The 15,408-nt window shown below is 36.0% G+C and overlaps 3 protein-coding genes across 3 annotated transcripts in view; 1 reads left to right on the top strand and 2 right to left on the bottom strand.

The window, feature by feature from the left end:
* Positions 1–3,946, bottom strand: part of LOC107709386 (neuroplastin-like) — a 39,168-nt gene extending 35,222 nt beyond the window's left edge. Inside the window, exon 1 of the mRNA XM_016513838.1 lies at positions 3,243–3,946. Within this exon, the coding sequence (XP_016369324.1) occupies positions 3,243–3,321 (79 nt within the window). The 5' untranslated portion in view covers positions 3,322–3,946. The remainder of the gene's footprint in view (positions 1–3,242) is intronic.
* Positions 3,947–6,220: 2,274 nt separating this feature from the next.
* On the top strand, positions 6,221–8,557 carry LOC107709392 (protein FAM26F). Its single transcript, XM_016513844.1, has 2 exons — positions 6,221–7,254; positions 8,335–8,557. The coding sequence occupies exons 1-2, from the start codon at positions 6,673–6,675 to the stop codon at positions 8,464–8,466; spliced, it is 714 nt and encodes a 237-aa protein (XP_016369330.1). The 5' UTR covers positions 6,221–6,672; the 3' UTR covers positions 8,467–8,557.
* Positions 8,558–13,198: 4,641 nt separating this feature from the next.
* LOC107709391 (UDP-glucuronosyltransferase 2B31-like) overlaps positions 13,199–15,408 on the bottom strand; it is an 8,081-nt gene continuing 5,871 nt past the window's right edge. The window contains exons 2-4 of the mRNA XM_016513843.1: positions 14,149–15,176; positions 13,372–13,960; positions 13,199–13,240 (exon numbers count right to left, since the gene is read on the bottom strand). Of these exons, the coding sequence (XP_016369329.1) occupies positions 13,378–13,960; positions 14,149–15,149 (1,584 nt within the window). The 5' untranslated portion in view covers positions 15,150–15,176 and the 3' untranslated portion in view covers positions 13,199–13,240; positions 13,372–13,377. The remainder of the gene's footprint in view (positions 13,241–13,371; positions 13,961–14,148; positions 15,177–15,408) is intronic.

Here is a 15,408-nt window from a genome sequence, read left to right as displayed (position 1 = left end):
TATGTGGTGTTTCTGCACAAGAGTGCCCTCCGGCTTCCAGTTTGCATTAAACAGTCATTACATTACGTGTGTGCTCAGTAATGCTCACAACATCAGGGTAAAAATAGGAATGATATTACTTTTCTTTAAAGAAACAGGATTTTTTTGCCTCTTACTGGATGCATCCATATCATCATTGATATCGTTATCACAATAAATACCAGAAATTATTGTGATATACTTTTAAGCTCATATCGCCCATCCCTACTCTCAGGTCGTCTCTTCTCTTGGCTAAAATAAGCTGACAACAGTCAAATGCCTGGCTATTAAAAACTAACTACGAATCATGCGCTCTTAGCAGCTCTACTTTACATGAGGTGCTTGTTCCTTTGGGGTTCTGAATTATTGCTTTCAGCTGGTCTCAGGAAACACTGAATTAATTCTAGGCATATTTTAATAACATGATTTGAATATGAAGTCTTGAGTGGGCCGCAGCGGAGCTCGAGTCCCAGAGTTCAGCCCTGAGAAAGCAGCCAGTCGTGCTCATGGTGCCTACAGAGGGTCTGGAATCTGTACGGTTGGGCTTTACCAAACAATAGCTGGATTATCCAGGAGAGCCACTGACCTTATGTCTGGATAAATCAAAGCAGAGCTTCACACACACACACACCATACTGTACAACACTGTGAAACTTAATAAAAGAATGTCTGAATCTATAGATAGATATTAGAGATAAATAGTATATATATATATATAGTGTGTGACTTTGTCAATAAAAATCTCAGTTTAATTACAGAGTAGTGATATTTTAGTATCAATGATAAACTATTCGTTTTTGATAACATTTTGAATAGATTTTTTTTATATTTTTTGTTTTCATTTAAATTTTAATGAAAGTTTCAGTAGTCAGTTTTACTAGTTTTTACACACACACACACACACGTCTTAGTGCTGTCAAAATTAGCACCTTAACGCATGCGATTAATTTTTTCAGTTTAACGGCGTTAAATATATTTATCGCAGGGGTGGAGCTAGGGTTGGACCAGGCGCGGGTCAAACGAGCGCGGAAAAGCTACAGGCGATGAGGAGCTTCAGAAGAACAACAGTGAACTGCGCTCAGATGAGATGCTGTCAGGCCGTATGTCAGTAAAAAACAATTTTCCTGTCCTGTCAGCCGTTATTCTGTGATCATAGCACGTGCTCTTAAAATGCATGCAAAAAACACGCCGGCGTGCGCAATTATTATTTTAAAGCGCTATTATCATATTAAAGCGCAAAAGAAACTACGAGCATGCAATATCATAGGTATGTCGTCAGTTAAGCCTTGAAGTTACCATAAAAGGTGATTAAAGCTGCCTTAACACTGTGCATGCATGCAAGTATTTGTTATATATGAGTCACATTTAAATGTAGTGGTTTTCCAAACTGTCCTGGAGCAGCAGCACTGTCTCCCTCATCTAACACCCGATTCAACTCCTCAGCTCATTATAGAGACTTTAAGAGCTGAAGTGAGTCAGAAAAGGTAAAGAGTTATGAGAAACTATGATGCGTGTCAGATCCGCGTCATGTTCAGCAGCGGCAGCTCTTAAAGCAGCCAAAATAACCTCATCACCAGCTGCTGTTATGCTGTTCATCAAACAACAAAATAAAAAGAGCTTTAAGGATTCATCTATATTTCATTTAGAATTTAGCATTTGATGGCTATTACATTTCTGTATATTTCCTACTTGCTGAAGGGCACATGTAGCTAAATATGACATTTATTATAATGGGTTTATGTGAAGATTGTGTGCAGTTCACTAGAAGTTATTTTTTAAAGTCTAATAAATGTTAAAATTGATAGCTCTCAATTATAACTATTCTGTAATGTTGAATGGCTATAGTCAGTGGTTAAATATGAGGGGAAAAAAACTATTTCCTAGAGACTTTAGTAATATTGGTTATCAGTGATACTCACCTTCAGACATAAAAAAGATGCCACTAAACAAATATTTAGTGAGTCTTTATAAGTCTTTATTTACTGTTGTTTCTACATTATTTTAAAGATTGAATGTTAAATTATTGCAATATAAAAGTATATTTAAAAAAATTAATGTTAGGTGGGATTAATCGCAATTCATTTTTAGAAAAAATTTGCAATTAGTAATTTTTTTTAATCAATTGACAGCACTAATATGTCTACATAGTTGTTATTAGTTGTATTTTAGTTTCAGTTAACTATAAGAACCATGATATAGGATTGTATCAAACAGATCATTGGTCACACTGTGATGCTTTCAGAATATTAATCTGTTTAAGCAGCCAGGCATTTTGGGAAACCTGTTTGAAAGTCATTATTTTGCAATAATATAATTTTTGCAATAATAAAACTTCACACTTCACATCTGACCAGCTCTTTCAGATCTGATCCTTAAAACCGACTTTCAATCACATTAAAATAATCTCAGGATTGAATAAAACTTGACTAACCCATGAAGTGCATTTCTAGTCGACTAAACATTTTACAGCCAGACATCTGCGCTGCCAGAACCTGCTTCTGTCCAGATCACGTTTGATGTTTACATTCGCCAGATGCTTTATTTTGTTGGTTACGCGCTGCACAAAAACAGCCTTTCGGACATAAAACTGAATGATGCTTCACTGTTGTTTTTCTTTCTCCTTTCCTTTTTTTTTTGCATCCTGAGGAGGGAATACCCTGGCCCTGTTTGTCTGCAGGTGATGTATCTGCCCTCTCCTGGTCACAGCTGTGACACTCCAGCATGTAAAGTCACGGACATGCCTTCAGGGACACGCACTTATTATCTACCGCTCACAAAGACGCTGCTTTTCATTTCAAAAGCACTTGCATATAACTCCTATTGCACACTAGTTTAGTCTAAAACCAGGTTCTGTATTAGTAACTTTCAACATCAGGACATTACATAATGTTTGGGGTTCTCCTCAGTCATGAGAGGTGTAAAGATGTGAATGTCAGAAGGGTGAGTGTAAACAACACGGATTACTCAGGAGAATATGATGAGCAGAAGGAAAAACACTCCTCATTTAGGAACACAGTACTATTAAAATAAGCCTTGAATTGTGAAATATCAAATATGATTAACTAATTCCCACTTTTGTCACGCGCAAATCTCCTCTCCAGGCTTTACGCTCCACAAATCAGCCCGACTGTAATGCAGCGGGGTGTCTGTCATCATAAAGATGGCATCGACCTCTAAAGCAGATTACACACAGATCCCGGACGAGCGCGTCCCGTCTTCCTTACCGTTCTGAGATGATACATACGGGAGCATCACGTTCCCGTGGATGAGGAGCAGCGCGAGCATCCCCGCGTAGGACAGCATCCTGCGGGAGGACGGAGACGGGACACGGCGAGCAGGTGATGGACACGGAGCGGCTTCAGCCGCAGAGGATGGCGGAGGAGGAGTGAGGGCGGACGGCGAGAAACGCGACAGGCGCTGCGTGGCTCTGCTGCATGGAGGACGGGTGAGGATGAGGATGATGCTGTCCGGCGCTTAGGAATGCGGATGCTGATGCTGCTGCTGCTGGAGATGATGATGATGATGATGGGCCATCGGAGTGTCCGTCATCTCGGAGAACCTTCAGCTGTCAGTGGGCCTCGAGCGCATCAGCTCTGCGCAGCGGCCGCGCATGCGATTCACTGTGGAATTCAAGTCCAGAAATGTAACATTACAATACAGTAACACGTAATGCAATCAACAGATATTTTCAGTGCTATCTTTAGATATAAAAAGGGACCGGGGAGGATTATTGTCACACTTTTTACTCCAGTTAATAGGCCAATTGCTTTCCTGTAGGTTATTTCTGCAATGCAATTAATAGTAAAGGCAAACTTTAAACAGTAATATTCCCAAAATTAATTCACCATATATTTAACTTGGGGGAAAATTATATTCAAACAGGGGGGCATTTTTTCCCCCAGCGAAATCGATAAAATCGAATTCAATAAAAGTGAACAATTAATGAACCCGAAAAATGCAAAAAGTAACCTACATAAATGTCTAACCATTGTTTTGGCCAAAATAAATTAGAATGAAAAATTGCAAATTTTTTAAAACGTTGTATTTAAAATGTGACAACTTGCCCCAAAGACCACATTTACAATAATACTTTTGTCCTGAAACACAGTTCAAGTCTGCTTTTTACTATAGCGACTCTTGTCTTAATGTCATTGTGGTTTTATTTTCTTTTTATTTAGTCATTTATCAGACGCTTTTATCCAAAGCGACTTACAAATGAGGACAACAGAAGCAATCAATTGTAGTATTAAAACAACTAAAAACAGATCCAAAACTAAAAGCTAAAACTTTATAAATACTACTTATACACATTTTAAAAATAAAGAGATTAAATAAAAATGACAAATGCATACAACAAAATCTCAAAACTTAACATAAATGAAAAACAAAAAATAAAGCTAAAAACAATTCAAAATAGTAAAGAACAAAAGGTATAAGAGTATAATAATGATTCTAACATAACACTAAGCCAAACACCAAAATACAACAACTACATATGTGTATGTACAACCACACACACATACATATATACTGTATATGTATATACACATTTATAAATTCAATATATATATTATTTCATTTCCATTTAGTTTGTTGAAGTATTAAAATAACTCAAATTAAATAAAACTAAAAACTTAATATAAGACCTATACAGACATAATAAAGTCAGACATAATTTAACTCAAATTAAAATAAATAACAAATACAAATAATACAAATCAAATGACAGTAGTTTATCAGTAATCCTACAAAATAACACTGCCAAACACACATGCTAAAAAACAACAACTTACTTACACATACTAAGAAATGGTTATAAAAACTGAAACAGAAGCGAAACAAGTAATAGGAATGTTAGGAAAGTTTAAGGTTTTATTGTATAACCCAACAAATGTTACATAAAAATGAATCCTGTGTCACTTAGAAATTGCTAGTAAATTTCACAAATAATTACATTGAGTAGGCTAACACATTGAATTAAATGTAAAAGCAGAAAGATTTAAATATATGTGCAACTTCATTTTTAGTGACACACGGTATGTTTGAAACAAACAGAAGCATTTATGACTCGAAGCCTTTACTTTACTGAGATATAGCGCTTGTGACAACTAGCCCCGACCTCCTTATACCATGGTACTGAATGATTATGATCCATGTACAATGGTATTCACACGGTAGGCTACTCCAAATCAAGTACTACTTCACTAAATGTTGATAGTAGTAAGCATGGTGATGTGTGGTAATGTCTCAAGGGTTGCGCAGGATATTTATCTAGGGCACTACAGAGATTTTCTCCAAGAAAGTGCATGTTATCCTCTGTATTCACCCGCTCACATTCACACAGCGCCATCTCATGGATCAACCATGAAATACAGTACAGTCTTTACTGTGCATGAATTATTTGCTCGCTTATATTTTGCTCATCTTCCTCGAACACTATTCGATTTGATGGAACAAAATATTGTGGCATTAAATAAAACAGTGGAAATATTATATCAAACATGTTTTATGATCTACTTTTGATTGTCAAGTTGATTAAATGTTCTATTTATTAAAAAGAATATTAATAATAATGACTTGAATGCATGTATGCACTACCAGTAAAAAGTTTTGACATAATTCCTCTTTATTATTTTAAAATTCTGGGATGTTTGTAAACTCTACACTGAAGATAACTTGGTGTAGGATTTACTTCAAAACAACTTTCATTCAGAAATTGCAAGTAAATTCAACAATAATTATGAGAAAATGCAAATTCATTTTCCACTGCAACTCATCCATTAAAGTTGAAGAGAATTTTAGTTTTGTAAAGCAATCCAATGCAAGCGCACTTTATTTTTGTTAAATGATAAAAGCATTTAAGCATAAGGAACATAAATTGAGTCTGTTGTGTTGTGAATGCATTATTTGCTTATTGTTCACCATTTCAAATATTGTGGTATTAAATAAAAATATTGTGATGTCAAATGCATTCATTTTATGATCTGCTTTTGATTATCGAGCTGATAAACTACTGTACTTATATCTTAATGCATAAAAATGTCAAAAGTTTGGACATGCCTAATCTTTGTTTATTATAAAACTACACGTTCATCAGGTGCATTCTGGGAGGTTTTTAAGTTTTTTTTACTAAAAAAAAAAAAAAAAAGTTTTATAAAGCAATTTAAACGCAAGCATTTGAATGTTTTTAACCCTGTTGAAGGAGGAGCATACATGCTGCACATCTGATGATGCTTTTGCTTCAATATCCTCTACAAACCAATAAATAATAAAAAAAAAAAAAGTTGTACACAAACAATTTATATTCGACTACTAAACTAATTTCAAGTATTTAAGCAGACACGTTCAGATCTTTAGAGATTTTAGATTTAAGGTTGTGGGGAACATGTTGTGTCCAAGCTTTGTTTGCATATCTAATGATTGTTTTAAAAAAGCCCCCAGGAATAAAGGCCATCCTAAACAATGCTTATGAGTTTAGAGTCATTGTGATGACACAGCATGTTGAGATCTGCAGTCAAGCTGATTTTCCCTCCACATTACTCAAGCATGTCAATGAAAGAAACATTTAAATGGAAGCCACACCTGCCGCCCGCCGCGAGCCAATGATCTGCAGCCGAGGGTTGATGATGACACGCCCACCTTTGTTCTGAGCCAATGGGAACGTTAAGGTCAGGAGGGGGAAAACTTGCCCCGGGATCAATTTGTCTCGCATCAGCGACCTTCTGCAAATGTGTGGGAGGAATTTGGCCAGCTCTTCTCTATCTTTCAGGTGTTGTTAGTATGGGAAGTCGACAACAATGGCTCACGAGACTGAAGAATGAGCTGAGCAACAGTCCTCTGGTGTCCAACGTGGCCTTCGGCTTCATCCTGATGGGACTGGAGAAGCTGGTGGAGCTGGAGTTTGAGTGTCCGTGTAATCCGGCCTGGAACGGACTGTTTTCCTCCGCGTTCTTCATCATTCCCTCCATCATGACCTTCGCGCTCATGATGCTCATTCAGGGATGCAAGTGTGGCATCTGGTGCAGGTCCCTGTCCAGTTTCGTTCCCGCCGTGGTCTGGCTGATCCTGCTCTTTCTGGACGGTCAGTATTTTGCCTGCGCAATGACAGACTGGCACGGCAGGTTCGTGATCGTGGACAAAGCCGCTCCGCAGAAATGGTGCGAACCCATTCAAGAGGAGAGCGTCAGTCCTCAGGAACTCATGCTGCGCTCACAGCGACTGTTTGTGGAGTCTCAGGTGAGACGTCTTGTGTCTTTACGCATCATTAGGCCTCCTGCTAACTCTATGTAACTTTGAAATGACATCGATACATTTTTAGAACTTTACAGATACATTGATACATTTGAGGAATTTTGAGAACACATCTAGATTCGGTGTTAACATTTATAGTCTTGACTAGATTCAGGCCACTAATATAACTTTTACATTTACTTCTTCTATAGCCCAAGAATTCATTTTGTCCATTATAGAGGATGTACATGTTTTGTTAACGTGTCTATGATCATATAATGTGTGAATCTCACAAAAACATGTCTAGGTCACATTTTCCCTCAAAATAAAATGAAAATAATATACTTTTTTTGTGTGTAAAGACCAGGGTTATTATACAGCAGTTAACAAAAACTAAAACTACAAATTAAACCATTAAAAAAAGGTTAACTGAAATTAAACAAAATGGTGACATTTCTCAACTTGATTTGATGTACAAATATAACTAAAACAAAAGCTGAAATAAAAATGTATAAAAACTAGACATATATGAAAAAACGCTAATGACAAAACCACACAACAAATGACCAAAACTTTAACTAAAATGAAAATGAAATGGAAAATGTAAAATAAAACTGATTCAAAATATAATGGTATCTATATTACACTTTTTTTGTTAGACAACTAGTTGATTTTTAAGAGCATAAAGGTGTTTTGTTTTGTTTGTTTTTCTGCTCTTCATGACAATAAAACACTGTAATGCAACTAATATTCTATATTTTTTTTAATATATAAAAAATATTAGTCTATTAAAAATGTATGTATTTTTATTAAATGTATAAAAGTTAAAATGGTTTTTAATTCAAATCAAAATAAAAGTACAAAAAACACTGCCATATGATGTACAAATACTTTATATTTTAAAAGCAATATTAAAAAAAAAAATTTGTTTTTTTTTGCGACTCAGACACATTCAAGACGCGTTTTTTTGTGATTCACTCATTTCACTGTGTCACGGATACACATGTCTAGTACTCTTTAAACATCTAGATGAGCAGAACTACATGTTAGCCGTTACAGACAGCACTGTTTATCTCTCATTAACAGGTGATCGGCATAGTGCTGCTCATTTTGATCTGTTTCGGACTGGTCGTGTATGTGATCAGAGAAAGCTGCCAGCAGGAGCTGGAAACTCAAGATACCAATGTGGCAGAGATGACGCTCTACAGCTCCAGCTGATAGACACCCGTCCTCATCCGACTACAGAAAAACACGCCATCTCCAGTCACTCTTTACATTACACTCTAAAAAATGCTGGGTTAAATACAACCCAGTGAAAAAAACTGTGTATATATTATATTATACACTCTAAAAAAATGCTGGGCTAAATACAACCCAGTGCTGGGTAAAATAGGGACAAACCCAGCAATTGGGTTGTTTTGACCCAGCGGTTGGGTTACTACCCAGAAGGTTGGGTTAACCATTTAACCCAACCGCTGGGTCAAAACAACCCAATTGCTGGGTTTGTCCCTATTTTACCCAGCACTGGGTTGTATTTAACCCAGCATTTTTTAGAGTGTACAGTGTTCATGTATTACTGCAATGAATAACACACAAGAACGAGAATGTACTTACAGGGATAGTTCATCCAAAAATGAAGATGCAGTCATCATTTACTCATGCTCATAATGTTACGTGTATGATTTTCCTTCTTCAGTGGAAGAAAAAAGGACAAATCCTTAAGCCTGCACTGATCGCTCTTTTCACTTCAATTAAACAAATGAGGACCGAAACCGTCTCCCAAACTGGTCTGTATGATTAATGTATGAATCAGATCTGATCACAAATGTTAATAGAAGGTGAACATTGTCAGTGAATAATGACTTCAGTCTATTCCTCAAACAAAGTTAGTGTAAAACTTTAAATATAGCATTTTTAGACCACTTTTTTTTTGCGTTTGTGTCAATTTTAAAGCTTTAAATCTTCCGTTCATTGTAATTGCTTGGAAAAGAGCAAACGGCATAATTGTCCACATGGCAGAAATAGTCACATAGCTTTAGATCAACAAGAGGGTGAGTCAATGGTATAATAAAAATTCATTTTTGGGGGAACTAACACTTTATAGAATTATTTCAGGTTAAGTTAAACTCTATTGACAGCATTTCTGATCGATTAACACAGAAAGTCATTTTGACTCCTATGCATTTACACCAGAGGGTGACAAAATCACTTACTAAACTTGTCTGTGTAAAGTTATTTACAACATTTCAATTCCTGTCATGACCATGTAAAGCCAGTAAACACTACAGCTCATAGGATACACATTTTCATACAGAAGAAATAATATATGTATTTTACAAAATTGTTTTTTGCATTGAGAATTATGCCAATGTACTGTAATGCAAAAACTATATTCTACATATTTTTTAAATGTATGAAAAAATAATGTACTACACTGAATCAAAAATTATACATCCTATACATTTTAAACATATAAAAAAACTTCATACTAAAATGTTTTTAATTATAGCCAGATAAATAAAAAATACAATAAATACAACTATAAATACTACCTTTTGCATTTATTTTTTATTTTTTTTCATGTTCATGAAGTTAATCAACAAAATCAAATAGGCTTTTAATTGAGATATATGGAGCAACCTGAAAATACATTTGGTTCGTGAGATTATGGTTGTAATATAATGTATTTACATATAAAGCTTAAAAATCTGCAAAATTGTACCTTTAAAAGGTGACACTGAGGTGGGCCCAAATGCCATTTTTGCACATTTTATGCATAATATGAGCACTGTAATAATAAGTGTTACCCCATCCAAAGAGCTTCATATGATATATATATATAGCTTTTATAGTCAGGAGGACTGATGATTATCACTATGACCAGGGCCAGGGCCATCTTTAACGAGATTAATCCTCGTTAAAGCTACAACAGTTAAGTTATTCAGGAGCAGTCAGTGATTCTCTCTCTCTTTTTCTTGGATTAACATAGACAGCAGCTAGTAAATTAGGCGCAGTCACTTTAAGACAAAATGCATGGATCCAATATAATGATACACATATTTCTCAAGTCTTTACGTTCACTTAAGACATAACGGACATTTTTCAAGGCTACTCACACCAAGACAGGTATGTATTTGTCCATTCAAGCGCAAAAGAGATCTATAATCGTCACCACTAGCTACGGCCCTGACCATGACTAATGGTCCTTTCCCCTAAATCACTTTCATGAATGGACATTTATGTTGAGCCAGAACAGCATGGAGGGAAACAAACTGCAGCTGACATTTGACTGACATGATTATTGCGGTTATTAAGTGCCTGTTTTACAACCGCCTCACATCAACACGTGTTTAGTAACTTGAAAACGGGTAATTTTACACTCACAGTTCATACATCAGACTCAGCACAACGAGAAAACTGATTCGCAATGTAGTTTGTGTAAGGATTCAGGAAAGATATTATGTAAAAGATACTGAACAACCCATATCAATGGACTACAATTAGGAATATTGAGGGACTTTTCTCTTATATCCCAGCCAGACGCAAATGCCTTCATTAGTTCATTAGTATGTATTAGTTAATTTTCTATGGAAGCTTGTTTCCGCCACAGGACAAAAAAAAAAACTAGAAAAGGTAATTGCAACATTTTATCTCACAATTCTATCTTTTTTTTCAGTGAGATATAAACTCCCAATTGCGAAAAAAGGTCAGGATTCTGAGTTTATTTCTCGCAATTCTGCCTTTTTTTCTCAGAATTGTGAGAAAAAAAAGTCTGAATTGTGAGATATAAATTACGAATTGCGAGGAAAATAGTCTGAACTGTGAGATAAAAACTCAAATTGCAGAAACGAAAAATCCCATGGCGGAAACAGAAAAACGGAATTGCACAATATGTGAACTCAGAATTCAGAGAGAGAGAGAAAACAAGTCCAGATTACGAGATCTAAACTTGCAATTGCAAGAAAAAAAGTCAGAACTGTGAGTTTATACATTGCAATTCTGAGTGTATATCTAAAAGCTAATTGTGAGTTTTTATCTCACAATTCTGAACTTTTTTCTTGCAATTTTGAATGTACATCACAATTATGAGACAGAATTGCAAGAAAAAAAAGTTATGAATTGTGAGATAAACATTTACCATTGTGAGAAAAAGTCAGGATTCTGAGTTTATTTCTCACAATTCTATCTTTTTTTTCAGTGAGATATAAACTCCCAATTGCGAAAAAAGGTCAGGATTCTGAGTTTATTTCTCGCAATTCTGCCTTTTTTTCTCAGAATTGTGAGAAAAAAAAGTCTGAATTGTGAGATATAAATTACGAATTGCGAGGAAAATAGTCTGAACTGTGAGATAAAAACTCAAATTGCAGAAACGAAAAATCCCATGGCGGAAACAGAAAAACGGAATTGCACAATATGTGAACTCAGAATTCAGAGAGAGAGAGAAAACAAGTCCAGATTACGAGATCTAAACTTGCAATTGCAAGAAAAAAAGTCAGAACTGTGAGTTTATACATTGCAATTCTGAGTGTATATCTAAAAGCTAATTGTGAGTTTTTATCTCACAATTCTGAACTTTTTTCTTGCAATTTTGAATGTACATCACAATTATGAGACAGAATTGCAAGAAAAAAAAGTTATGAATTGTGAGATAAACATTTACCTTTTTTTTGGCAGAAATAAGCTTCCATAATTTTCAGCTCAGCTCAACCATAAAACCACCATTAAAATAATATGGGCAAGACCACACAAAGCGTCTGTTTTACAATCTTTCTTGATTGTGTTTCAAAGTCAAATCTTCTTTTATTTTTTGTTTGCGTATTACTTTATTTGTATACTACATCTGAGTGATTTCCTGCATTTGAATTTTACTCAATGTATACATTTGTAGACGTTATCTTTTGTATCAGGAGTGTTAACTGCATTAAACAAATAAAAAAGGACAATATCCAGTGCTTCCTCATGTGCAAAAAATACTCTTTAATTGACTGCCAACCAGACTTATGTTACATTTAAAAGCTGTTATCTCTGAAATTAGCTGTAATTGCTCTGAAGACACGGTGCGGTGATTAAACGCTGTTAGATATTAAAGCACTTTTAGTCATTACAGACAGCAACAGCAGCATAAGTAGGTTGAGTGTCACCTCTATTAAACCAGAGTCCCGCAGGTCACTGTAATACATCACCGTAATTACAGACGGGACAAAAGCGCTCTAATGATGTGCTAATGGTTTCTGGAAGGGATAATAGTGGAAGAAATCATTTCAATCTTAAAGTCAACATGAAATCAAATTGACTCTATTTACTTAATGTGAACGATATGTTATTCTGAAGAAATGCTCTGACCCCAGGCAGCGATGGTTGCTAGTTAATGTTCAAATATAATGTTAACCAACAGCCAAACAGTTACATATGCATTCTCCCATTCAGGTCTGTTATTCTGGTATCAAAGTCTACACTAAATATTCTGTTTCTATTCATGCTGACTTTAAGATTTAGCACTTAAGCAAAATTCACATGGTAAATCTCTCATAGCAAAGTTGAAACATTTTTAGTTTGACTATTTTTAATTGTATTTGTTATTTTTATTAATTACATCTATTATGAAATATTTTATTTTATATTTAAATATTTTACAGGCTACACACACACACATAAAAAAAAATATATATATATATATATAAAAAATATAAACATTTTATGCATTTTTTTAATGTCCCAAAGTTAGTCAAAACTGAAACACAGAAGAACATTTACAATAAAAGAGAGAAAAAACAAAAATTTTTGTTAATTTAGCAAAAAATAATACATTTTACTAAATTTTGTATACTCCGTTTCAGCTGTCAAGCAATTTCAGAACTATTTCAATGTATGCAGTTTGTGTGAAAATTAATCTTTTTTTTTTTTGTTGGTAAATGTTAGATTTTGAAAATATCAAGTTTTTATTTCTATATTATACAATCATAATATATCTATTTTATCATATCATATCTCCGGCGGGGCATAGAGGAGAAACAATAATGTACAGTATGTGGAAAATAATGTGTTTTTTTAACTTTAAACCGCATAAACACATTTCATTACACCAAATACACAAAATAATGTTCTTTTTAGCAGCATCATATGACCCCTTTAATCTTGTTTCGCTCGTTTTCTTTTTGCACATAACCTGCAACATAAACATCTGATCACTTTAAACACAATATAAACTGTTAAAGACACAATCGATACCAAGAACACTAAAACATCAACACTGTGGTACGAGTACCAGGGCATTTTATAAGAGTCAGTGCGCAGGTGAGCAGCGCCTCTGTGTCTCATGACAAACTCAATCCAGAAGACGGCGCTGTCTAACGGATTTAATGGTGCGTCTCTATGCAGACTGGACAGTTTCTGCATGTTTTTCCTGTAGGACGGCTCTGTAAGCACTTCCTGCAAGGCATCTTTAAATATGTGTCTATCTATGGTTGCAATATCCACAACTTTAGCTACACCTCTATGTCTCATTTTTGAAAGGTTATCATCCTGATCGAAAACCAGCGGTAATCCGACTATAGGAACACCGTGATAAATAGCTTCAAAAATACCATTAGTGCCTCCATGAGACACAAAAACCTTGGTTTTTACATGTCCTAAGAGATCATTCTGTGGTAGCCACTTAACCAGTAAAGTGTTGTTGCCCAAAGTAGACGGTCGCTCTCCTGTGTATCTCCAAATCACTTTTTGGGGAAGCTGAGCAAACGCAGCCGCTATATCATCGGCTATATCAAGAGGAAGTTGGCCAACTAATGTTCCTAAAGACATAATAATGACGCCATGCTCTCCGGAGCTTTGCACGAAATCCTCCAGATCCCTCGGCAGCTCTTTTGCAGGTTTGCATTGGAAACCGCCGACGTAAATGAAATCACTTTTTGGGGAAGCTGAGCAAACGCAGCCGCTATATCATCGGCTATATCAAGAGGAAGTTGGCCAACTAATGTTCCTAAAGACATAATAATGACGCCATGCTCTCCAGAGCTTTGCACGAAATCCTCCAGATCCCTCGGCAGCTCTTTTGCAGGTTTGCATTGGAAACCGCCGACGTAAATGGCATTTGGCATAGTCGGGCGAGGAAATTCAAAGACGAAATCGACCCTCATGAGCCAAATATCAGCTGCTTGAAATAACTCAAAATAGTGCAAATCAGGGCCAAAATATCGGTCGCACAAAGCACTGTAATGAGGCCCAACGATGCGCTTGTAAAGGAAAAGCCGAATGGTGTAAAACAACACATTATACGTTCTCTGAAGGAAAGTCATGTTATCGGTCAGCTGAGAAAGCGGGAAGGGAACGTAAGACAGAGGAGACGGTGCTATCGCAAAATGCGCTTCTCCATGCACAGTCCATCGGACGTTAAAAACAAGAGGTAAATTCAGATAATGCGCGAGAACAACACCTCCTCCGTTCGCTGGATCGGTCAACATCAAGTCAAAGCTGGCCTGTTTGATTTGTTCCAGCAGCTCGGGATCTTTCTCGATAATATAGATCACCATTTCGCAAATCTTCCTGTGCATTTCGGAAAATTTCTCCTTGAGCTCCATGTCCAGTTTGAATCTGGTCCACGCCGATTGCTGCTGCCGTCGGATCTGCAGTTGTCTAGAAACAAAACTGCTGTAAAACTCATCGTCTCCACCCAGTAGAAACGGGACGGTCATTGAGACGTAGTGTGGCGACGTCTCTGAGATGAACCAGCTGTCGAGGGCCCGTATCACGGTGATCTGATGGCCCCTGGAGTGAAGCTCCTGGATCAATATGTTCATGTTAACCCAGTGACTGCCTTCATGAGGAAACACCAGGATTTTCCCACAGTGCACTGGGAAGGTCAGGGTTAGAATGACGCATGAGGCAATAAAGATAAAATCCATCCTTATATGAGGAGCACAAACGTCTTTCTGAAAGACAAACACAGTTTATGATGGTTCATCATTTATCAGACAAGCTTTACTCTCTAATGTAAGTCTGTGGCAGTCCTGTGTGTTTGAATAGCTTTAAACTCAATTATACTGAAGTTTTCCAAAAACACAGTGAAATGTTGTTGCCAGTAGGGCTGTCAAAATGACTGAAAAACTACATTCGAATTTTCCACTTAAATATTATCAAAATTCGAATTATATTCGAATTTAA

The sequence above is a fragment of the Sinocyclocheilus rhinocerous genome, unplaced genomic scaffold (genome assembly GCF_001515625.1).
Source record: "Sinocyclocheilus rhinocerous isolate Xijiao unplaced genomic scaffold, SAMN03320098_v1.1 scaffold3403, whole genome shotgun sequence".
Lineage (NCBI taxonomy): Eukaryota > Metazoa > Chordata > Actinopteri > Cypriniformes > Cyprinidae > Sinocyclocheilus > Sinocyclocheilus rhinocerous.
Note: the sequence above shows the minus strand (reverse complement) of the source record. Positions and strands in the feature narration are given on the sequence as shown.